General features: G+C 26.5%; 1 protein-coding gene across 2 annotated transcripts; it reads right to left on the bottom strand.

The window, feature by feature from the left end:
• Positions 1-4463: 4463 nt before the first annotated feature.
• Positions 4464-16724, bottom strand: LOC145829360 (uncharacterized). 2 transcript variants are annotated; one of them, XM_082937128.1, is made up of 15 exons: positions 16654-16724; positions 15685-15804; positions 14370-14474; positions 13809-13876; positions 13298-13369; positions 12864-12925; positions 12583-12732; positions 12278-12415; positions 11532-12008; positions 9594-11258; positions 9316-9399; positions 8371-8601; positions 6174-6407; positions 5165-5251; positions 4464-4592 (listed from the first exon to the last, which is right to left on the bottom strand). In XM_082937128.1, the coding sequence occupies exons 1-15, from the start codon at positions 16720-16722 to the stop codon at positions 4558-4560; spliced, it is 3597 nt and encodes a 1198-aa protein (XP_082793254.1). In that variant the 5' UTR covers positions 16723-16724; the 3' UTR covers positions 4464-4557. The 2 variants fall into 2 exon arrangements, with proteins under 2 accessions (XP_082793254.1, XP_082793255.1); XM_082937129.1 differs by having other exon boundaries at positions 4542-4592; positions 5144-5251.
• Positions 16725-25501: the final 8777 nt, after the last annotated feature.

Below are 25501 nucleotides of genomic sequence, written 5' to 3'. Positions count from 1 at the left end.
AATATGCAATATTTTGTATTTCCAAAGTAAATATTTTAACATACTCATAATAATACAATATAATACACCAAAACCGTATCTAAATCCTTTTTAATACCTTGTAAAAGTATTAGTGCTTTTATATATATAGTGCAACGGTTATGCTTAAAATTAATTGCAGTGGATTTTTTCTTTGATGATCTTATAAGCTTGAAGTTATTTAAAACATCAGCATTTTTCTACCAATTGAGCATTCAAGAAAATTAGAAATAAGGAGTTAAGATTTTTTTTTACAATGGTTAAGCAGGCCCCCTTGTTGTAAAACATTTTAAAACTTTACCGCCTAAGAAAACATTTTTTTTTTCTTTTTTTTTTCTAAACTTTGTCTTTTTATTTGTAAAGTATTCCTTATTCAAAAAAAAATATACTTAAAACAATTAAATTTTTACTTAAGTTTTAATACTAGTTGTTATTAGTTTATCGAAACTGCAATTTCAAAAGGTTAAAACAGTCTAGTGTACACAGGTGTAATTTGCGTTCAAATTATTTGTATTTTTTGTGATCGTTGCATTTTACAAGTTTGAGCGACTAAATAAGCTGAACTAAAGTATTTTTGTTAATTTGCTGGTTTAATACGTTAAATACAATCAAAAAGTTTTTAGACTTAACAGTTGAATTTGCTTTTTGTTTATAATAAATTGTTGAGAAGTAATGTACATTTTATACGTTAAGAAAAAAAACTTAGTTTAAAATGTTAACTGTTTATTGTAAAACACACAGATTAAACAAAAACAACAATGTAATTATATTTATAATAGTTTTGTTGAAAAAATACGTCCTATAGTCTAGCACTTTGGTTTAGTTAACTATGAATTTTAATTTATATTAATGGTATTTAAAGAATGCGTACAATTATAAAATAACTTAACTTTCATACTCAGGCGTATTTAGCATAACAATATTAAGCTTTAAATGATAAAAATAACAAAAAATTTCATTGTTCACTGTAAAGAAAGTGTGCCATACACATTTAATCTAAATAATGAAATTGTTTCTTTTGTTGTTCATATGTGCTTATAAAGAACAATGATAGATTAGATACATGAATAGTGATATCTAAATATTTAGCGTTTTTCCAAGTTTAAAGTCAAAAATAGCTTGAAAAAATCGTTGGTCAAAACAATAAAAACTTGTAATAAAAAAACTAATGTGCTTTTAACAAGTGTTTTCCATGTATATGTTTATTCATGCTAATTATTAAGAACCATCTAGGTTATATAGTTTTTAATTCAAATGAGCAGTTGATGTAATGCTTTAAAAAAAGTCATTGTACTCTTTACAATTAACAATTTTTTATTTTACTTTTATTTAAATTATTTACATATATTAAACATTACGCTATAGTGTTTATAAATAGATTAAATTCTATAATGAATAACCACTGAGGCTTTTAAAAGGAAATTTTGAACATATCAAAAAAAAACACGAAACTATTTCAACATGTTTTTTTTCTTATAAAACGTTATTCATGGTTGTACTAAAACTATAAAAAAAATTAAAAGAGTACACACTAAATTTTATTGATATAACTATACATTTTAAGACTTTTTGAATAACGTCTTTGCGGCTATAATGCTAAAATATTTTTTGTTGAAATACATTTGTTTCATACTTAAATTTACTTTTATAAAAGGTTTGTAAGTATATATCAAAATTACTGATAGAACTGAGAGGTTTTCACTGACTTAGAATTTTTTTAGGAATCTATAAGTTTGATTTAGTATTGGTATACACTAATTCCCATCTTTCAGTTTATAGTACATTATCCTACCAATTAGGTACCTATTTTTTAGATATAAAAGCTAAAAATAGTTATTCAATGTTTGATAACAAATATTTTAGTAAAAAAGATATATCAAGTAAAAATTTAATTGTACAGAACATTAAAATTATAAAACTGCAAGTAAAATATATGATAGTTGTGAAAATAACTTAAATGTTTTTGCTATCAATTGCAATTTGAATTTTTTTTTTGTAGCTTCAGAATATTTATTTAGCAAAATGTTTTAAATAATGTTGCTTTATTAACAGAAAAGTTTTTTTCGGGATAATTTCTTAGTGAAGTTTCTTACAGTTGATGTGCTTTGAAACGTAATAAAAAGTTTGTTAGAACTTAATACTGGTTCAGAGTTTAAACAAAATGATTTGATAGGTGATATTACTCTTTATACTTAACTTATTTCTGATAAATACACTATTTTTTAAATTTTATAAAACTTTTATGTTTTAAAATAATCGCTGATCATAGGTATTTATATCACGGTTTCCCAAAGTGGGCAATATCAAAATTTTTGGAAGTGGTTTTAGCTATCAGTAGGCAATAACTAGTGAGGCGACTGTAAAAAAATGGCTAATAAGTTAGCAGAGTGGCGATACCCACCAAATGGGGGCGATGATCTGCTATATCTGGGCAACTGTGAAAGTGAACTTAGGAAACTTTGATTTATATAAAGTAAACAAAAATGTATATTTTAGCTACAACTAAACAATTTTATGGTTAAATAAATGTTTCAAATGTTTTGTCATACCTTAAGTGATCAAAAAACGTTGTTCTAATTTTATTACTTAATAACAACCATAACAAAAAGTCTTTGCTTTGTTGATCATTAAAAACCAAGTCCCGTACTAGATATTTAAACTTTTTGTTAAAGCGATTAAATTAATTTAATTATGAGTAACTAAGTTTAAAAGTTTTTATTTCTTTTACAAAAACTTAATTTCTTCATTTTATTTAAAAATTTTATGAAGTTTATTCAGTAACCAGTTCTTTGGGTGAACGAAGATTTAAATGTTTCAAGTTATTGCAAACTATCTCTGCTAATTATAAGGTTTTACTATTTTACTAATTAAATCTTCAGGTAATCTTTTCTTAAGAATTTCAAATTTAAGAAAAACCTCTTTTTTTTTAATTTAAATAATTAAATTTTAGTTGTCATTTAACTTAGTTTTTTTTACTAAACAAGAGTGTTTTATGTTTTTATTTAAAAATAACGTTATTAATAAACAATATTAATTTATAAACAAGCTTAGGTCAAAAATTGTAATTATTAATAATTACTAAAAATTCTTTGGATAAAGCTAAAAACGAAGATTTAATAATATTTAGTTATTACTATTGTTCATTGAGGACAAAAAATTGCTCAAAAGCTTGGTTGAAGAACTTGGTGTACGAAAAAACCTTTCGGTTATCGAGTCACACACCCAGACATGTTAAAATGCTAAGAGTTACTATGGTAATTCAGCAAAGAAGCGTATAAATTTAGGTTTGTTTTAACTTAGTAATTTCACGCTCGAGTAAACAAAGCAGTGCTTTTTAACATGTTAGCACACACCAAAGATACAGTTTAATGCCTTGTCCCGTATTATATTCTCCTCTCAGCTTAAAAAGTGAAAACTAAAACAAAAACATTTTCAGTAAGTTAAATAAATCGTTGACTAATTTATACCCTTCTTTTTTGCATTTAAAAGTCTGCAAAAAAACTTAAAAGTCAAGAAAAATAGATATTGAACTATTTGGAAATATAGTATGTTAATATTAAAACAAAAGGTTATAAAATTAAATGTAAAGATAACCAGAGTTTCCCATAAAACGGCCGTTTCGTAAATTTAGGAGCCATAAGCTGCAAAGAGGGGAGCTGGGGCATAAATCTTTCATCTGAAACGTAAGAGGATCAAAATTTTAAACTTTCACCAAATATTCTTGAGTTGGTCATGAAGAGCAAACAAAGGTCTTCGACGTATTTAACATTAGCTGTTGGAGGGGGCCATTGCTTTTTAAATTTCTTCAAAGAGGGCCCTTATGAAAACAAACTTTGGGAAACACTGGTTTAAACGTTTTAAGATTTTTATCAATTTAAAACGGTTCTTAAAAATATATGAGTTTTAAACTGATCAAGTCTTATTTTAGTTTTTAAAAAAGCTTCTTTTTAAACGTTTTGCCTTATTTAACAAAATATTTTCTTACATTAGCAGGCACTAAAAAGTCTTTACATATAAACTATTTTCTAAATAAATTACTCAAATAACTTTATACGAAAGAATATTTAAAGCTTATACTTTAAAGTTAATACAAAAAAGTAAAAATTATCTAAATTTTATGGTTAAAAGTAGTATAAAATATTGATTGAAATAATTAAAAAATAGCTTAATAAAAACAATCATTTATTCAACAACAAAAAATGTATCTACTAGTTACATTAATAATTTTATTTACATATTTATGCCACTTTAAAAACAACTACAAATTTTTATGACCTTATTAAAAAACTTAATAAGTTAACTTCTAAATAAATAACATCTTAAGAATATTATGATTGTTGAAAACTGTGTAATTAGTTTTGCTTTAATGTGCTATTAAAAAACAAAATTTTCGAAACATTAGTATTTTTTAAATAGACAAAAGCTAGTTTAAAAAATCACTCTAAATAAAATTTACAAAAAGTCTATATACAAAAAGAAATTAAAAAACACTTAGGAAACAAAGTATAAAATAAACAGTGCATAAAAAATTTATGTTTGTTAACTCTGGCCTTTTTTGTAATTTATTCTTGCATCTGCAAATAAAAATCTATTACTAAAAATATACAAACTTTGGTAACATTTTTTTTACTATTAAACTAATAACTTAATATATCATTGTTCATAAACATTGTTTGTAAAACATACACTAAATTTTACAAATAATACCAACTCAGTAGATCATTTAACATTCGTTTTCAATTACCATACATATTTCAAGTTTAAAAATCTTTAATAATAAACAGTTAAAATTTGCTGTATTCAACTGTATTTAAAAAAGAGCTATATTCAATTAAGATGGATAAAATATAAAAAGTAACATACTATTATTACTGTCCCGACATAAGCAAAAAACTGTTTTTACAAGTGTATTAAATGTATAACTAACATTTTATTTAAAACATGTTTTACTAATGTATGATTAAAAAATATACAAATAAAAGCAGTTTTATTATTTTCTGAAAACCAAACACTAACACTTATTTTTTTAGTTCATGTTCGTAGAAATATAAAAAATGAACAAGTGCAGACAAAAAAAAGTTGTTTTATAAATTTTGCAAACGTCTTATAATATTCATATATTAACCGTTATTTCGTCATAACGAACCGTTTTTAACTTGAGGAGAATTTCCATTTATCATTTGCTTGAAGGAATTCGCAGATAGATCCGCTAGACTGTCCGGAAATGAATTATCTGTGAAAGTGTTTCTTCAATGAAATTTCATGCAAAGTAGTTAAACAAAAAAGTAGAAGTTTTACCAAAATATTTGTTGCAACAAAATTGTTAGTTAATGATAGACGAAAAACTGAACAAGATGAAAATGCCTAAAACATTAAAAACAAGATAAAAACTCAAATGCCCTAAACATTAAGTTGTTATTAAAAACTTGAATAAAATCTTATATAAACTTTTTAGTGATAAAATTATGTTGATGAATAACAAAACAAAAATTTAATTAGATAAAAATTGTAAAAAAAAAGCTAACTTTTACCAAAGGTGATCCATGTTAATTTTGATAACCGAAAAGTTTTGGAAATTAAAAAAACTCTTCGAAGATTTAATTTATACTCAGTTTAACATTAAGTCATACTGTTCTTTTAATACTCATCTATAAAAATTATACAATCAATACTTTATCTTTAAAACAACTTATTAAGAGTCCTAAAACTTAGAAAAATAGTAAATAGTGACTGTTAGTCCGAAATATGTTTTAAAATAATGATTTTCTGATATAATCTCGTTATACCAAATACAACTTCTACAAAGAGTTAAAATTAATATACAATTGTTTCATATCAAACTAAATTAAAGTTTTTGAAGAGTTTTGTATTTCCAATTTGAAAAGTTTCGCACACAAAAAAACTCTTAACGTGATCATACACGTAATTAGAGGCATTTTCTTAGTTGTGCTTATCAAAAGTTAAACCAAACTACAGTACTAACAAAATTTTAAACTGTTTTTCAGAATATTTTAAACTTTAAATTGAGCTGTGCCTTTTAAAGGAAAAAAAAAACTTGTCATGTTTGCATTTTCGAGTTTTTGGAATAAAATAGAAAGTTTGACATATTTTAATTAAAAAACTTATTTTTTAAAATACATCAACTCTCAACTAACTATTCGCAGAAGGCACTTCCGGCAAATTGTCACCCTGGTTGTTATGGGCACCAGCATCATTGTTGCCAGGCAACTGGGGGGCGCCCCTCAGCGGTGACATGCTGGGGGGAGGGGGGCAGTTGATGATGTAGTTCCAAGTTGAGTTGTCGCGGCAGAACTGCGAGAATGTCGTCGTGAAGTTTGTCGCGGTGGTCGACTCGTTCAGTTGAAGTGGCACTTCCGGTGTTGGGGCGGCTGCTGTGACGTAACAATGTCGTTGAGTTGGTTTGACATCACGTTAATAATTTAAGGACGAAAAAAAAGCGGAGTTTAAATATATGATCATAAATTGTAAAATAATATAAAAAGCTATAATCTATTGTTTTTGTTTTAAAGCGTTTAAAATACTAAGAAAACAATACCTGTAGAAAAATTGTTTCAAGCTTAAACATGATTCAAAATTTATTACTATGCTTGTAATAAATACTAAAAATATTTTTCATAGGTTAAGCGAAAACCTGCAGAAGCGAAATACTTAAAAATCACTACACCATGAAAAATAACCTAGAGCTCTATTATGTCTGACATTAGATTTACTGGTAAGGTTTGATATAGAAATTTACGAAAGTATTACTTCTTTTAAAGCAAAAATCTTCGGGAGACTTTAGTAAAAGAGCTTATGCATAATTTTTTGAAGGTTACAAAAAGACAAGGTATAAACAAGTTTAGCAAAATAAAAGGTAACACAAATACAAAAAAAAAAAACTAAAAGCTAGACAGAATTTTTTTACTAACAGGAATCAGCAAATATATCTTTTTCGTTACTAGCTGCAGCCTTATAAGTTTTACCTGGAATATTATAATACAGCATGCTGTAATGGTTTTGGTTATGTGGATCTGTTCTGGACAAAAAACAAAGAGAAACGCTTTTTAACATTTGCATTTTTAAAAAGATAAGAACATTATACTAACTTAAAGAGCAAACTTATTTGGTAGTTTATGACGTTTAAGGTATTTTTTAGTTTGAAACGATTACTGTGAACAAACATATATATATTTTCTTGGCAAATGGTAAATAAGTAGATCAGTTATAAACAAAACTTATATCATTAGGTACAGTGTAGATTTTAATAACTTTTTTGAATAAATTATATGAAAAGCTAATATCTTTTAGTAGAAGCTATTTAAGTATTAAAACGAAAATTTTGATATCTCTATAGAGACCTAAGATATAAAACTAGCCTAAATATTTTATCATAAGAAGGAAAAATTTCTTATTTTTTCAGTAAAATTTAAGTATTCACTTAAAATATGTATACAACTAATTAGAGAAATTTAGCGATTCTAATTAATTTCAATATACCTAAAACAATCTTAGCTACCTGACCAAATGCATAAAAAACAACAATAACAATATATACAATAACAACTTGAAAGATCTTTCAAAACAAAAATTCACAGTATAATTGAACCATCTTTACAAAAGAAACTTTCTAAAGAATACTTCAAAAAATATAACACTAAGTTATATTAACTTTGCATAGTTTAAATCATTATTATAAATGTTTTTTTTTGATAAATTTTGATACATCTTTTTCGGTCTATATAAAAGCTTAAAATAAAGTTTAAGGTTAAATATTGTCTTAAATAGTATTACAACATAGAAAACATACTGTAAAGCTACTGAAATGTTTTTTATAAAAATATTTTTAATAATGACAAAAATTTTTATTTATATAATAGATATTCCGTATGAAATCGAAATTTTACTACTTCACATATAAAAATTGCTTAAAATTCCAGGTGTTTTCAACCTTTCTTTATTCATAACTTCTCAAATTCAAGGTTTTTCCAGGTATTTTAGCCTAGACTCCAGGTTTTTCCTGTCAAACTCCAGGTTTTTCCAGGATTGCGGGTTTATAGGCCACCGTATTACCAATAATATTTAACTGAAAATAAAGTAGTTAACAAAATTCAAAAAACATGTTTCTTATAAAATTTTATATGTCACTAAAAAATAAAAGAAAGATATACATACAACAAACAAGTAACAAAACAAATTAAACAAAAATTAAATAAAACAAAATTTTTACAAAACTTTACTTTGCAAGCTACTTTACAAAAGACAAAAAAAACATATTTCTTATAAAATTTGATATGTCACACTAAAAAAAAAAGAAAAAAAAATATATACAACAAATAAATAACAAAACATTACCCGTATCGAGCTTAACGTAGGCGGATGAGCTCTCGGAATTTTTCTTCTGCCTTTCCCTCACTTCCTCTTCCGACAACGCCGTCACCCACGGCGACGCGTTCCTCGGTTGTGACGTCATGACGTTGCTGAGCGACGATGACGTGGTCGACGTGCTGCACGTTGATGACGTGTGCGTTTTGTTGCCACGCGACGACGAGGAAGCCTTATTGCTGAGTGACGCGTTTTCGGCCCCTGTGTGGGCAGAAAGTAATATTTAGTAAATATATATATATAGTTTTAGATTTGCAAACACAAATATTAAATGTTTGTACGAATATAACTTCCTGCTGGCCTGATTCGATTTCATTCAAAATTTAACTTTTGTACGATTTATTGTGAGCTTTAAAATGAGCTTTAAAATTGTATGAAAATGGGTTAGTAATGAGAAAATGTTTGAAACGAATACTAACTTGTTCAAACTTTATACCTTTGGTAATTTGCATAAGTTTTTATAAACTTTATAGTAAAACTAACAAAACAAAGGAATTTGGGTATTGTTAGAAAGAATTTAAATATCTTTTAACATGTTCACAGGTACTCAGTTTTTTGAAGTTTTATACTGATTATGAGGAAAAATATTCAGGGCAAAAGTAGTTTTATAACGAAGGCTGATTAAGAACTCATTAATGGGTGTTTTAAATGTTCATACTTCAAATTTATAATAATTGAAAAATATGTATCATAATCAATATATGATTATTGTCAACTTAGGTATTTGTAGAGCTATTAAAAAAAAATTAAGGTGATTTAATTATAAATAATAACAAAAGTAGTTTAACAAAAATAAAGTTTAACAATATATTTTTTTTCAAAAGTTGAAGTTTTATGGGGCACAAGCTTATACTTGAAAATTGTCAAGTTAAAATAAGTTAACACAGAGCATCTATAACAATTGAAATCACAAACTTTCTATTTCTTCCAGTTTTTTACAGCATAATTTAAGCAGTATTTCTAGAGCGTCAGAAGTCTTGTACATAATAGGTGGGTGTCCTGAAAAAATAGTAAGAATACAATGATATAAACATTTTATTCATAGTTAAATAGTTATTAAATAGTTTTATATTTAAGATGAAAGGTTTTAACTTTGCTTTAAGTTAAAAATCAAAGCTTTAGAGAAAGTAAAAGTTGTTATTCATTTTATTTTAAAATTTTTATAAATTTTACTATTATAATACCAAACTTACTTTCTGTTATTTTTTTGGGCTTCCTCTGCACTTTCGGCGGCTCTATGACGTCGCTATTACCAGGGTTTATGACGTCATAAAGCTCCTGCAATGTGTCGTGGCTGTCCAGCGCTTTGTGCTGCGGGTTCGCGATTATCAATTTTGGGGGTTCATCCGCTTTGGGGCAAAGCCTCATTTCCAAGGGTACCTCTGCAAACACAGAGTCTCTTTCGGACCCTTCTTTGTTGCCATGGCGACGGGTTTCCACGGGCGGGCAGGTCTTGGTTAGCTTCTGGTCCAAGTTGTTGTTGCCCTGGTGTTTGGGAGTAGCGTTGGTCCTGCTGCGCGTTTTCACCTGATCGGAACTCGGCCTGTTCGCAGGATTTCTCTGCTTGCTGCTCCTCAGGATCGGAGTTGCCCTGGTTTGAGGATTCTGCGCGTCAACTCTGGGTTCTGATGTCTGAATAGGCCTGTTTGGAGGATTTCTGCTCCTGAGGTTTAGAGTCGACTCTGTCTGAGGGTTTCTCTGTGGATCAACTCTTGGTTCTGAGATCGTATTATTTTCAGGAGCGATCGAGGTTTGAACGTTTTTGGTTTTTGAGTAGGGAAGTATTTTGGCCTTGGGGTCGACTCTTTTGCTTTTGTATGGCAGTACTTTTTTATTCTGTTGGTTTAGTGTTTTATTTCTCAGGTCAAACGTTTTATTTACGGGGTCAGCAGTTTTATTTCTAGTGTCAACCATTTTGTTTCTGGGATCAACCATTTTGTTTCTGGGGTCAACCATTTTGTTTCTGGGATCAACCATTTTGTTTTTGGGATCAACCATTTTGTTTCTGGGATCAACCATTTTGTTTCTAGGATCAACCATTTTGTTTTTTGGGTCTATTTTACTTGCGAAGTCTTTATTTGTACTATTTTTCGGGTCTGTTGTACTTTGGCTCCTTCTAGCCAGCCTCGGGTCTCTGTTACTTCTAATCTCCAGCCTCGCGTCTGTCACAGCTTTCATGTTTTTACCAGCGACAACCGAGCTTTTGTTTGCCGAACCCTCGCCTTCACTCATTTTGCTTTCCGACCTCTGGGAACCCTTCATGGTTTCCAGGTTGCGGGCCTTCTGCAGCTTGAACTCTTTCGGGTTGAAATGAGCCTTTTCCTTGGGAGCGGTCCGCGCAACTGGATGACAGCTGCTCAAAACCCTCTGCCCTGAAGAGCCATTATGGGGTTTGTACACTTCGAACGAAGACTTGCTGTCGACAGTTTTGAGGTTGACCCGTGAAGGCATGATGAGTGCGTGCTGCTTCGAAAGTTCCAGCTCTTTTCCGGTAATTTGCGGGTTAGCGTTCTTACTCTTGGCTGCTTCTAGCTGATTTTGGGCTTGTCGAGAGATTAAATTTTCGAACGATTTCATCCCGTTTCCTCTCTGCATTCCGTCAAAATTTATTTTCTCGCCACCATTTTGATGTTTTTGCTTTTGGTTGGTCTCACAAACTTTGGTGACCGTTGCTTTTAGTTTGTTTGAAACAACAAGTTTTCGTTGCTGGTTAGTTACAGGCATTTTATTTTTGTTTGTTGTTTTTGTGCTGTTTTTTACCATTGTTGCTGCTTTCGGCTTGAGAATATCGTCCACCAAACTTCCCATGTCGAACTTGGAGTACAATGATTCGTTTTTTTTTTTGTTGCACTTTTCACCTGAGAAAACAACTTAAACTTTAAAACTGCACCAGATTCTGTAAACGTTAGATACAATGTCGAAAAAAAATCAGGTATTTAATACTTTTTTTAATTTTTTTAACTTACTAAACTTTTACAAACCAACTATTAATTGAACTATTCACTTTTATAACTACAAGACATTATCTTTCTTTAATTTCACAACTAAACACACTTTTCCTGTTTCGTTTAAGTAATTTTACAACGTATAATTTTATAAAAAAAATTCTTTATTATTACAACCAAACTCACCTATGACGTTCAGTCCCAACGGATCCAGCTTGGTCGGCTGGAACAGCTGGCTGGATTCCGCGATCAGGTCCTGCTGCAAAACCTGATCTTCCTCCTGGAGAGCCTTTCTCCCCACCCTCCTCCTCCTCTTTTCGGGACTCTCCTTTTTTGCGTCGACGTGGAAGGGAGAAAACACCTCCGGACTCGGTCCGTCTAGTGGAGGTGGATCTTCCGCGACGTCATCGTCTTCGAAGGGAGAAAACGCCGCGGTGATCTCCGGGGAGGAGCGGTCCAGGATGGAGACAAAGTTTGCAGGGGATTTCCCGTTTTCGGAAGTTTTGAGGTCGTTGGCGGCCCACTTGTCGAATATTTGTCTTGTTTCGGGGGAAGCCCGGCCGACGCGGATGTTTCGCGCAGGGGATCTCCCTTGATTTCGTTCGGAAGAAAAGGAGGACTTCTGGCGGATTCCGAACCCCGAATCGGGTGAAATTCTCCTGTCTGCAAATGAGCACTTGATATTACAAACGCTACGGTTTGGTAGTGATGGAGTGTTGGAACAGTTTTAAAACTCGTTCAAACAACCAAGGGCAAACAATTTATTACTACAGTGTAATGAAAACATAAAAACAACAACAAAACAGTTTTTGATGCCTTTGGTATTTAAACATTTATTACAAAACTATCTACATAAAAACTAAAAAAAGCTAATAACTTTTCATAATACTTGTTAACATATACTGTACATTAATATTTATTAAACTTTATACCCGGAGACCGTCTCCTCCTTCTTTCTCTGGACCTCCTGCGTTTGCTACCACTAGAGGGAGACGCCCACCGAGGCTCCATTTCAGAGCTCATCTTCTTCAGCCTCTCCTCAATTTTCCCTCCTTTTTTTTCTTTGGCGCCTTTGTGTTGTAATATGTGGTTATATGGAGCTATAAACTCAGAACTTAAAAAAAACTATTTTTTAAACCACATAAACTTGTTAGTTTTATTCCAGATGTTTTTAATTTCTTTATCTTAAAACTATTGAAACTTTATTTAAATTATTCAAAGTTTTTTTTTTTTTTACCGCTTTCCCTCCTGCTCTTCACGGGGATCGAGTTCACCTCAGAAAGTTTTCTCTTCTCCCCCCTCTTTCTTCCGCCCCTCCTTTCCCCGGATCGCCTCCTCTCTCGAGACCTGTCCTCCCTGGAGGAGTTTCTCTCGCCTGATCTAGTGCCTGTTGGTAACAAATGCGCACTTTGTGAGTGATATTTTTTTTTAAATTCAGTTGCAGTCAAGGATGGCGGCATGGGTTATGTGTGTACAAACACAAGTGTTTCTTACAAAAAATTTAAATATCTCATTTACCTGACAACCTTTCTCTTTTCATTCTGTCTTTTTCCCGTCTGGCTTTTCGTTCCTCGTACTCCCTGAAAGTGTTGACAACTTATTAAAAAAAGTCAATGTTGAAATATACAATCATTTTACAATTAATACATTTGTTAGAAATTTAGTAGTAACTTGTTTGTATCAGCTTAAGTTAATTTTAAGACTTTTAATAATTATTGCTTAAAAATATCTAACAAGCATTTATTTTAAGTAACAAGCAATATCATAATGTTTTTCAAAAAGAATTGTCAAAATGGGTTATTTGTGAAAAGTTTTGGCTGGAATTGATTTTATCTAAATTAATTAAACGTTGAAGGTAGTCATGAAAATAAATGAAGCAGAATGGTATAATTGAAAAGTAGAAAATAAACATTATATAAAAATAATCTTTAAAAAAAATTGTTTATGATTACCTGTCATTTCTTCTTCTTTCAAGAGAACCTGATCTCAAAGGAGACAATTTTCTGTTGTCACCATTTTGATGGCTGAAATTATTTAAATAGAAATGAATGTAAATATTGATTAATTTCAACATTAATAAAGGGTATATTTTTCTTTGTATAGAAAAAGTAAAACTTTAAATGTAATGGTAAACTTTATTATAATAACAGTATTTATAAAAGAACAAGCTACAATTAAGTTGCTACATTTCCAGCATTAAAATTGCAGGTTTAGATAACTTAACATTTGTATTAAAAGATTAATCTAATCAGAATTCAAAAAAATTATTAAAAATACTGCTAAGTAAATAAGTACATACATTTTAGTTAATAATATTATTTCATTTTTTAAACATTGTTTTGACAATAAAACATATAAATTTATACATATTATTATCCTTATTATTAAGTCGAGAGCTTTTATGGTGTATTTTTAAAGTAGAAAGTACACAATTATTCTATTTAATACTAAAAGGCAACTAACTGTAATAAATCTTCAAGTTCCCTCAACCTTCTGTCCTTGATTCTTATTTCATCTTTGTACTTTTTGATCTGTTTAAAAAAAAAACAACTTAAAAATTTTAAGTTTTTAATACAAAAGTTTACATGTAGATCTGCTAAATTGGTTGAAATTTAAAACTAAATATTATAAATAAAAAAATACATAAAAAGTATAGATTTGGCTTAAAACAGGTTACATGACTATCCAAATTCTGTAAACTTAAGTTCTTATAAAACTTTTAAAAACCCATATCTCAAAAGATAATTTATTTTTATAAAAATAAAAAATACTGAGTAGGTCTAATTATGAGATAAAAAAGCTAACTGAAAGAAATATTTCAAAAAAAAAAATTACTTTAAACTTATTTTATCCACTTCTCAAAAAAAATTTAAAATTTTGCAAAAACAAAATAGTTCATGCATGTCTATTTAATATTTATACAATAGTATAAAAAAGTTTACTAGAAGAGCTAACAATAACTAGAAATATAAAGTTTCAATTTTCAGAATTTAAATAGTCATGCAACAAAAACCAAATACTAACTTTGTTTTCAACATCTCTCTTTTCAGTTATCAATTTTAATAATTCTTCATTTGCTATTTCAAGACTTTTGCTGGTCTTTTTATTTTCTAAAGTGAGTCTTTCGATCTGTATGATAAACATATGTTTAACTTTAAGATTAAATACAAAAAAACCATTTTAAAGATTGTAAGTATGCACAATAGAATGTAAAAAGTATTAAAAAAAAAATTTTGATTATAATAACTTTATAAGCATACAAAAATTTTTAAACTTGTGTTTTTCAGATGTTAATTCTTTTACAATTAAATGTATAAATAGTACAAACTTATAAAAAAAACAGTATATGTTTAATTACGTTCGAGTCTGCTTTAAAATAATTCCACTTGAAAATTTTAGTTACTAATGGAACATAACCTTTGTAGAAATCATTTACATAGTTGTATGTAAGATACTTACAAGACAGAGTTTTGGAAATTTGAACATAAAACAATGTTTCACTAAGTTATTAAAACTAATGAGACTATCAGTTAAAATAAATTGTACATTGACTGAGTAAAACATTGTATTATATATAAATTTGTAAGTTAATAACATTTAAGTATAAAAACTGAACATATCTTTATTTTTTTCTAGCACACCAAAACTTTCACATCCTTATTTAGTGTAAACTATTTTGATACATCTAAAAGTACAAAACATAATATTTATGGTGTTTTTAAATAGATAAAGATTAGATAAAGATTAAAAAGTACCAAACATTTTGAGGTAAATTAATTTCAAATTATAGGAAACAAAAAAAATGTTATACAAGTCAGATTAATAACAGTATGTTTAAGTTTGAAACAAAGAATAAAACCAATAATACAAATTAAATGATAGCTTGCATAAACAAGAAAATTCTATATTTTTAGTAAAATAATTTGCAATCTCTTATCAATTTTGAATAATTTACCACACTCATTTATTTAAAAAAACTTTACTTAAAACTTAACGCAGAGATAGACTAATACATAAGTTTAACTGATAAAAAGATCAAATTCATATTAGTATCAACAAAGTTAAGTGGTTCAAGTATAAACGTTGTAACTACTTACAAATTTTTAATATGATAACTCAGCACATATATTTGAGCTTTTATTTTATACCCAAACTAAAAATATTGAAGTTTAAATTCTCAAAAATTTTAAATAAAAATTTCTGAACATATAGAATAACAGTAAAGATCATAAGTCTACCAGTGTAAACATTTCAAAAGTGTAAATTCAAACAAGGTAAAAAAAATTAAGATTTTTTACTAAAATAAATAAGTTAAATCTAAATAATCAAACAAACATACTTCTATGTTTTTGTCTTGTTCTAACTGGTGTACTGCTTGATTTGCTGCTTGAAGTTGGGTCCTCAGTTTTCTATTTTCTTTTGAAAGTCTTATCAACTCCATATTACTGCTTGGAAAATTCTGTTATAGTGAAGGATATAATTATTTTAAATGTTATGAACTTTTTACAAAAAAAATTGTAATATTTTATTGTGTTTTAGTTGAATTAAAAAAGCTGAATTAATAGTAAAACAAAAAAAAACTTTCCAGAAAATTTATCTTCACCTATTGAAATATTACAGTGTTTGGGACACTACTTATAGTTTATCACTAGAAATTAAAAACAAACACATTACATTAGTTTTAGCATTATGGTATAATTTTATTTATTAGTAAAAACTAAGCTTATAGTTCTTTAGAATTAATCAGTAAAAAAAAAGTCACTTTATGAATGTTTTTGTAAGTGAGAAAAACAAGAATGCACAAACTTTAAACTGGTTGTGTACAAAAATAAACTAAAACTATTAGTTAATTTGATAATTAAAAATTAATAACTTAAATTAAAAATTTTTTCACTACTAAGTATCTCATTTATTACAAATAGAAGTTTTTTCAAAGTTTTAGGTCATATATAAACTGTGAAATACAACATACAAAGCTATAAAAATAATGAAATTCATTAATTTTATATAGTATGTAGTGTACTCATTTATCTTAACTAAAAATAGTATGTAGTAAAAAATAAAAACATATTACTTATTACAAGAAACAATTTAAAGCTTATAAACAAAGTTTTCACAAAGATTTCTTTTTATTGATTTTTTAGATTAATTTTACATTATTGGATTTTATATCTAATTAATAGGGCTTATTAAATATATTTTTAGTAATATTAATTTCAAATATATATCAAAATAAAAAAATTATGAAATTAAAGTATATAGTAACAAAAAACTAAAAACAATAAATCATTAAAAGTATTAGACTAACTTTATTGTTTTGCTCTTTATTGTTTTCATCATCTTCACTTAGAACTTCACCATCACTTAAATTAGCCATTACATAACACCTGTTGATTTATTTTTATAGAAAACTTAAATCATTTTAAGATAAATTTTTTATGAAATTAAGTTTTTGAGTATGTTTGATAATAATTGTTAAAAATAAAACTTATCACTTAACTAGTTATTACATAACACACGTTGGATTTTTTTATTACTTACTAGGAAATAAAAAAAAAATATTTTTTTAATGTTAATAACAAAAAGAAGTTTTGAAATTAAGTTACTAAATACGTTTAAGTGGTTAGTTAAAATTATTGAAGTGGAATAACATTTACATATATAAGCTCTCATGATATTCAAACTAGACTTTTGTATTACTAAACAAAAAAGTGAAGGCTATCATTATGGTCAATGGACCAAAATGACAACAACTTATGTGTGTATGTGGTTTTGTCACTAGGCTACAAACCATTCATTTATGTTTATTGATTTGATTTATTAAAAAAAAATATAAAAAACTAAAACAAACAGATGAATAAAAATAAACAAAATTATGGTTATCAAGTTTTGTTAAAGCAGATGACTACAGAATTTATTTTATTTTATTATAGTATAAAACTTTTGAAATTTTTATTATTGCCAAGTTCTTATTTCAAATTTTCACTAAAAACTCTAGTTTTCTTTTACTGACCACAACCTAATTATAAATATTTGCCAAGGTTGCCACTGTTCAAGTCAAAAAGAAATGTCCTGAGTGACAAAAAACTATCTGAGTAACTTTAAACTGTCTTGAGTCATCCTGATATTTTATAAGTTCTTAAAACCGCTAAAAAAATAAATGTAGGTTTCAATTTCAATAAAAATCTAGCTTTTTAACAAAATTTGCTTTAAAAATAACAAAATAAAACTAGATAAACTAAATCATAGATCTATAAAAAAACTGGCCTAAGATTTTAAATAAAATATAAAACAATTTTAAGATTAAAATGAAGCAAATTGTCTCAAGTGTGCCTGATTTTTTTTAAATTTAAATTTGTCCTGAGTTATATGGGTATCATTGGTGTGTGTCAATTCTGATTTACCAATTTTAAACAAAAAAATATATAAAAAAAATAAATCTTTTTAAAGAATGTAATTGTGACAACTTCAAGTTGAAATTACAAATAACATAAATAGATAATTAAGCTATTGATAATGTTAAAAATCTTAGTCATATGTTAGTGAAAAAAATGTTATACCAAAATAAAGTTACAAAAGCAATAAGAAAGTTAAAACATCATTAAAATCATTCCACTGTTAATGAAGTTTACTAATGTTGAAATGGCATTATCAGGTGTGCAATACAGAATAAAAAAAATGTGACACAGTGATAACTTTATGCAAATTTCTTTAATATAACCTTTTTTATAACAAGTAGTTTAGTGTTTTTCAAATACTTAAATTTGTGTAACTTGTATTATTTGTTTAGCTTTATTTATATATATTATTAATTTGTTAATAAGAAAGTTAATACTAAACTAATATATCTTATTCTTTTAAGTTACTTGTACTGTTGAGCTAAGTTACTTTTTTTTAAACTTTATGTGAATTTTAACTTATGCATTTAGTAAGTTATTATAACTAGTAAATACTTAGTTTAATGTCTTATATCAAGGTTGTAATTAGTTTTTCAGTAACTTCTTTCAGGTTTTTACATTTTCTTCCAGGTTTATCAAAGTACAATATTGCTAGTATCTTTTTATTTAGAAATAAATTAATGGGAAAAAATATTTTCAGTACAGGGTTGCCACTCTTTAAGTCAAAAAACTGTTCTGGATGTCCATATCTTTGATGACAAAATCCTGAGTCCTTCTAAGTTTTTTCAAATCCTAAAACTTCTTTTTAAAAAATCAACATAAATCTAGTTATTCAACAAAGCTGGTTATAAAATAACAAAAGATTGCACTTAATTTAACAAATCTCATTCAAAAAATTTAAAAAACTGTCCTGAGGTTATAAATTAATCTTAAAACTGTCTTGAGATTTTTTTCAAACAAAACTATCCTGAGTAAGCAAAAGTTAGAAGAAGAAATTTAAAATATCCTGAGATTTTCAAAAACTTCAAATATTTTTTTAAGGTAGAAAAACATCAGAAATACTCACTCTCCCCTCTGCAACGATTAACGTTTTCTGAAGGTCAAGCAAGCAAGTTTTAGCTCATCACGTGTTATGCCAATTTCTGAGTTTTCTTGAGTGTTTACTGAGTAGACTTCGGAATACAACTTTAAAAGCATTTTACATCAAAAATTTTTTTTTTTCAATATTTATTCTTTCAAGAGTTTATTAAGAAATAAAATTCAATTTCAATAAAATTTTTTATTTAAGCTTTGATGAAATCTTTGAACTAGTTTGCATAATAAAGTCTTGAAAGAATGATTATATTATTTCTCATCTAGGAATTAAGATCTCTTTATTTGCTTTCTAAAAATCAAAACATTTAATAGTTTTATATTATAAATAACAATAACTTATTCTGTAATCTAAATTTTGTTATTTTGACTATAAAAATTGTTTAAAATTTTAGGTTTTCACATGATTTTTGTTTGAAAATGCTTTGTTTTTAGGTATAAGTTCTAAGTTTTTTCATGACATTTTTTCTTAAAGTTACAAACTCCTGGTTTTCTAGGTTAAATGACCTTCCTGTTACGTGAATAGTAAGTAATGATAAGTAAGCAAGTATTTAAAGAAAAAATTCAATTTAATTTTTTTATATTTTACAAATTAAATTTTTGAAATTTTATCTTTTTTTTTTTTTCTTTTATGGTAAAAAAACATCAGTCTCAAACTCTACTCCTTGCACTAATAAACGTTTTCAAACTTTAGCAAGCATAAAACTAACTTTAGTTAATTAAGTGTAATTAATAAACACTAAGTGTTACTTTTCTAAAGGTCAAATATAAAAAATTTTTATATGAGTTATTATTAGCGAAAAATATTAAGACTTGAAAAAAAAAATAAATAACTTAGACGGTATACTAATTTAAATAAATGTTGCTAACTTTACTATAATTTTTGGACAATGTTTGTATTTAGATAACTTATTTATTGTTAAACTTAACAGCTGGAGGCGGGCTTTCGAAATTATTTGGCTTTAATTTTCTTTTTAGAAGTTATAACTTCCCCTAAGCAAAAACTTATGCAATTAATCAATGAGTACTTTAATATTTGTTGCTGCACTGCAATAGTCTTCCAGATTTTAATACAAAAAAATCTATTGCTGAATAATTAAAAAAAATATTTAAATGAACGCTTTCAAACATTAAGTTTCTACAAGAACCTTTAAGTTAAAATAATATAACATTTATAAAAAAACTAGTAGCTGTGGTTTAAAGCTAAAAACTTGAAGAAATACTTAAAATAATAGCTGAACCGTAACAGTACTGAATTACTGATATATTTTTTTATAAGAAATAAATCTTGAACTACACTAGTAACATTTTATAAACAACATTTACTGTCACAATAGTTTTTTTTTACGATTTAAATCACACTTAAATTTTTGTTTTTTAAATTAAGATTTTGTTTTTGTAAAAAAATTGAGCTTAAGTATAAAACTATTTTTACTTATTTTAATGCATCTAACAGTTTGAACAAAACTTTACAGAAAATAAAAGTTTATACAAAAAGACCCACAAATAAAAATATTATTTTGAACTGACATGTGCAAACAAAACCTTTGGTGCAATACAAGTTAATTGACAATGTAATTAACTGCATAACAATTAATAATCTTTTTATTCCTAATTTTGTAAGTTATCTTCATTACAGAAATATCTAAGTTTTCAATTTAACGAACGCAATTAGTTCAAAAAAAATAATTCAAAAAATTCTTGAGCTTTAGTAGTTTAAGTTATCTGTCTCTTTTATAAATTGTATGTAATATTATTACATAATGCTTTAATTTTTGCCGTTTGCATTTTGCTTTTTAGAAAAAATAAACACAAAAGTTCTTGAATAAAGAAAATTATACCAAGGGTCAGCCAGTAAGAGCAGGTTATATATTGTAATAAGGGGGACAAAGTTCCCAGAAAAAAATCTTCTGTGAGTAGCAATTATCTAAAACAATTTTACAAATCATTATAAAAGTACTACTTCAAATCAAAAATATGAAAGTATAAGCAACAAAAAAAACACTGATAATTATAATTTATTAAAGACAGAGATTAATAATTGTTTCACAAAAATTTATTAAATTACCTTTATAGCTGAAAAAACCATGCTGGCTGCAGTTTACTGAACCCTGGTTTAAATATATACTAAATTAGTATCATTAAATAAAAAATATATTAAAAGAAAAAAATAAAACAATTTTATACAACAAAAGGAATGAGGGGGTAATCAAGTGACAACTTAATATGCAATTGATTACACACTCATTCGATTAGTAATGCACCAAAGCTCGTATATATACGCGTCAGTTAACATTGATGCATAAGTTTGTGAATTTTTCTGTATGACATCATACAAAGAGTTATAGTGATTTGATTCTCTTTAGTGTAGTGTTACAGTTGAGGATTACTTTGTTTATCTGAAATGAGTTATTAAATAAAATAAAGTTCTAACACTTGTAGTTTTATTGCTAAGTAAAAAAACATTTAAGTCTACTTTGAAGAAATTTAATGTTTATCTAGTTTGAAAAAACTCTACAATGCAGCAGAAATCAATAAAAGTCCAAAAAGTTATAATAAAAAGCTGTTATTTAGCCCTTAACTAACTCAATCAACAAGGCACAAAAATTAACAGAGTTTTATTGTTTCTAGTCAAATTGATTTGTTAATTTTAAAATAGCACAGTATGTCAAAAATATTTGTTACTATTGAAGTTCTATTGACAAGACTTGTTTAAGACAGCTTAACCACCTTAAAAATTTATAGTAAAACCTATTTACAAAAAGATAAATGTTCATTGATCTCAGAACTTTTTACGAAAACAAAAGACAACTTTAATTTTTCACAGACAAGGAGCAAGCAAAAATTTTTTTGTTATCATCTTCAACTTATTAGTATAGTAATAAACTAAGTAAACACTTTAATCCCTTTTTTTACCCGTACAAAAAAAATAATAGTTTATGATAGTATTTTTATTATAGACTTTGATAGCTTTAGATTAGAACTTAAACTAATAAATATGTTTAGCTTTTGTTGTAATAAGAGAAATTACTCCATAACTAATCTTCATCATTATTACCAATAGATGTAAAGTATCAACAAACTAACAATATAACTATTGGTTATCTCTGTAATTCTGTGGATATCTCTGTAAATTTCAAGCTTAAAATATATTTTTAATATTTTGTTTTTTCGTTATAAGAATTCTGAACTATAAAAGTAGGTTCTAATTTGAAAAAAATTATTAAAAATTTTAAATACAAATATTTTGTTTAGACTATTAGGTTTTAAAACATCTAAACTAAGTGAAGTTTGCAAAATGAATACACATTTTTCTAAAAAATTTACAATTATTCCAAAAAAAATGTACTCTTATCTCCAACGTACCTTACCCAAACACATTGAATTAATTTAAAATTAAAGTTTCAATAATTTAAATTGAATTTAACATGAATCAAAGCTTTTTTTTGTCAATTCATCAAGTATGCAAATTAGACTGACCTTTAAGTATATTGTAAAATTTTTGTTTTTATTGAAAAAATAAATTTTTGACATCTTAACTGTATTGTGTTGGCTAACCTAAAAACTAAGCTTAAATATTATCTTATTATCAGCTTTTTAAATTTTTTTTAATTTAAGTTTTTACATCTACAAGTTTTGTTATCAAATTGAATCAAGTTTCCTACTGTAAATGTACTACAGCTCAAGGGCATATATAAGTTTGTTTTGGTTGTGTAGCACATCTTTATGTTGTTTAACAATTTAAGACATTTTATAGTAGAATTAAAATAAAAAAATAATAAAATAAAATAGTTGTTTACATCTAACTGTCTTCTACTATGTTAAATTTTAAAAAATCTAGTTGTTAACTGGTTCCAATTTTAACACTATTAAGTATGTACGACTTAAAAACTCTATACAAACTAATATAGTTATTGAAAAAACATCTTTTCAAGAGAATAATTAAAGCTTCATAAAAAAAGAGTTTTGAATACTAGACATACGTTTGTTTTAACAAAATAGCTTAAAATAAAATGCCTTATTAATTATGTAGCAACTTGCTGATAGAAATATGGCAAATATTCTTTCTAAGTAAAATAAAGCAGAAAAAAAAAATTGTACTGAAAAGACGTTTTTACGTTTGCTATATAAAGTATTTTAATCTATGTACAATATTAGTCTCTATGTACTTCTTAGAGTAAGTAAAATGGTTGTAAATAGTAAACATGTTGTACATTTATTACTATTTTAAATTATCTTTTTTCTTTTAAACTTTAAAACTCTAATGAAAATCTATCAAAAACAAATATCATATTTTTTTTTCAAATTGGTTTATATACTGTTGGTTTTTATTTGTGTATAAGTGTGAAAAAAATTTACAGCAAACAGAAAACTTTGTGAAAAATAAGTAAAAAATATTTCAGTATAAACAAAAGTTATTTTAAAAATTTTAATGATAGTTCTTTGTATATGTAGATGGCATAGAACACCTTTGTTTGAGTGTGTATTAGGGTGGATCTGTTTCTCCGACATCGAAATTTCGCCAAGTTCAAATTAGCTTTCAGACCATTTGAAGAAAGTTTCGTTGAGGTATTTTTAAATTTTCTTTATTTTTTATAATGTTTTTATCATTTTTTGTTATTTTTAAGTTGTTCTAAAGAAACCAAGATTTTTCTCTGAAAAATTTTCTTAGAATCTTTCTTTAAACTTTTCTAGATTGCTTTAAATAAAAAAACAGTATTATTAATTATGAGAAGTATTCTATTAAACCGAATTTATATGTGCAATTTTAGGTTTTAACAAAAATAGTTCTTATGTTAAGGAAAAGTAAACAAATTCGATTATTTAATTTAAAAAAATATATTTAACATTATGATGGATAAGAATAAATCTAAACTAAAATTCAGACAAATTGAAGATTAAAACAGTGTTTTAATTGTGACTTACCTTTGTTAACCATAATTATTAGAGTAGTTAAATATGTTAGGAAAGTTAAGACGAGTTACTGTAACTTTAAAACTTATTCTAACGAAATGTATTTATGATAAGTGTTGTGTCCCTTTGTGTTTGTTAATATCTTATTTAAGATACACACTATTTACTCGTAAACATTATTTAACGCTGTTTAATGTCAACATCAATTAGGAAAACATTACGATAAGTTATTATATTACTGTATAAAGTATATCAATTAAAACTTTTATTTGTTGAAGTTTATATTTATCTAAATTTATATTTAACAGTTTAGTATATTCAGATAAACTTAGAGTTGCAATACAATAAGAATAGCTTAGATTAACTTAAAATAAAAAAATTGTCCAACGACTTATGGTAGTTTGATACAGTTAAGGAAAACTTTTAGTCATTTAGTCTCTGTTTTTGTTTTAAAAAAGTGAGGTTTTTAGTTAAAATCATTGTTTAAGTCTAAATTGTAAATTTATACGAAGAAAAAGCAAAGAAAGAAAATTTTAAAACTGAAAACAACTAAACCTGTAGTACATAGCAGGGACGTGTTTTTACTGATTTCCTGTTTGTACAACCCCTGAAGAAAAAATAAAGAAAAAAATCAAAGAAAAAAAGCTAAGATTATTTATTAAAAACGTTGTTTATATATTTGGTTTTGCTATCTTCTAAATTTTTAATTAGTAAATGTTGTATTTATTACATAGAAAGATTGCAACTAGAAAGTTTTACATTTAGGTGGGCATTTATTGAAGCCAGCTGAAATAAATCTAAAATAAAACTTTATCGTGATGTCACTAAAAATAGTGTACTTAAGCTTCACTATTGTTCTGGGAAACTTAATAGTAAATGACTTAGAACTTCTTTATAAAATGCTATTCAATGTAAATAAATTACTATTATGCATTATTTATGAACTAGTAAGCACATTTTCACTTAAAAAATGTTCAATGTAATTACCAAAGTTAAATTACACTTATTTTGAATAATTTTATGTGAAGCAAACTTTTAATGTTAAACTGTACAGCAATTAAAAATTCAGTTTAATATTTCAAGGTCAACACATATACAATTATTTTTAAAATTTTGATTTTTATGCTCACTAAAAACTGACTATGTGATTTTAACAACTTGCCACGACATTAATAATGACTTTACCACATATATTTAATATATAAAATATTTTGTTAAAATTTTTATTAAACCTTTTGTATTTTTATGTATATATGTGTCAGCAACTGGGTTTGGGTCTTGTATTGTTTAACTTTAGAGTTTACAAAACCAACACTAGGCCCCTATACCTAACGCAACGCATATAACTATCATTTGATGATATTTAGATATTATTGTTTAAATTTTTTTTTTTCTATGTATTGACCTTAGGGTTTAGATATAAAAATATTTAACTGAGAATGTTTTAAACCATCATGAGGACCCTTACACCATCAGGTACGGTTAAATTTACTTTTATGTATAAGTTTAACTAATGTTTTTGCCAAGCAACATTTTAACTTTTTGAAATTATTTTACAAAAAAAAACGGTTAAATTTAAAACAAAAAATATTCAAATTAAAAGGAAGTTAAACTGTAATATAACATTATCCAAGTTTATCTTGAACTTTTAAGTAAATGACTTGTACTTTGTGAAAGTTTATTATAGTTTTAACTATTAAGATTTGACAGGATGTGATATACAATCTGTAATTTCATAACTTTTTTTATGGT

This window comes from Thalia democratica, chromosome 2 (genome assembly GCF_965202585.1).
Source record: "Thalia democratica chromosome 2, ktThaDemo2.hap1.1, whole genome shotgun sequence".
In the NCBI taxonomy this organism is placed as follows: Eukaryota; Metazoa; Chordata; class Thaliacea; order Salpida; family Salpidae; genus Thalia; species Thalia democratica.
Note: the sequence above shows the minus strand (reverse complement) of the source record. Positions and strands in the feature narration are given on the sequence as shown.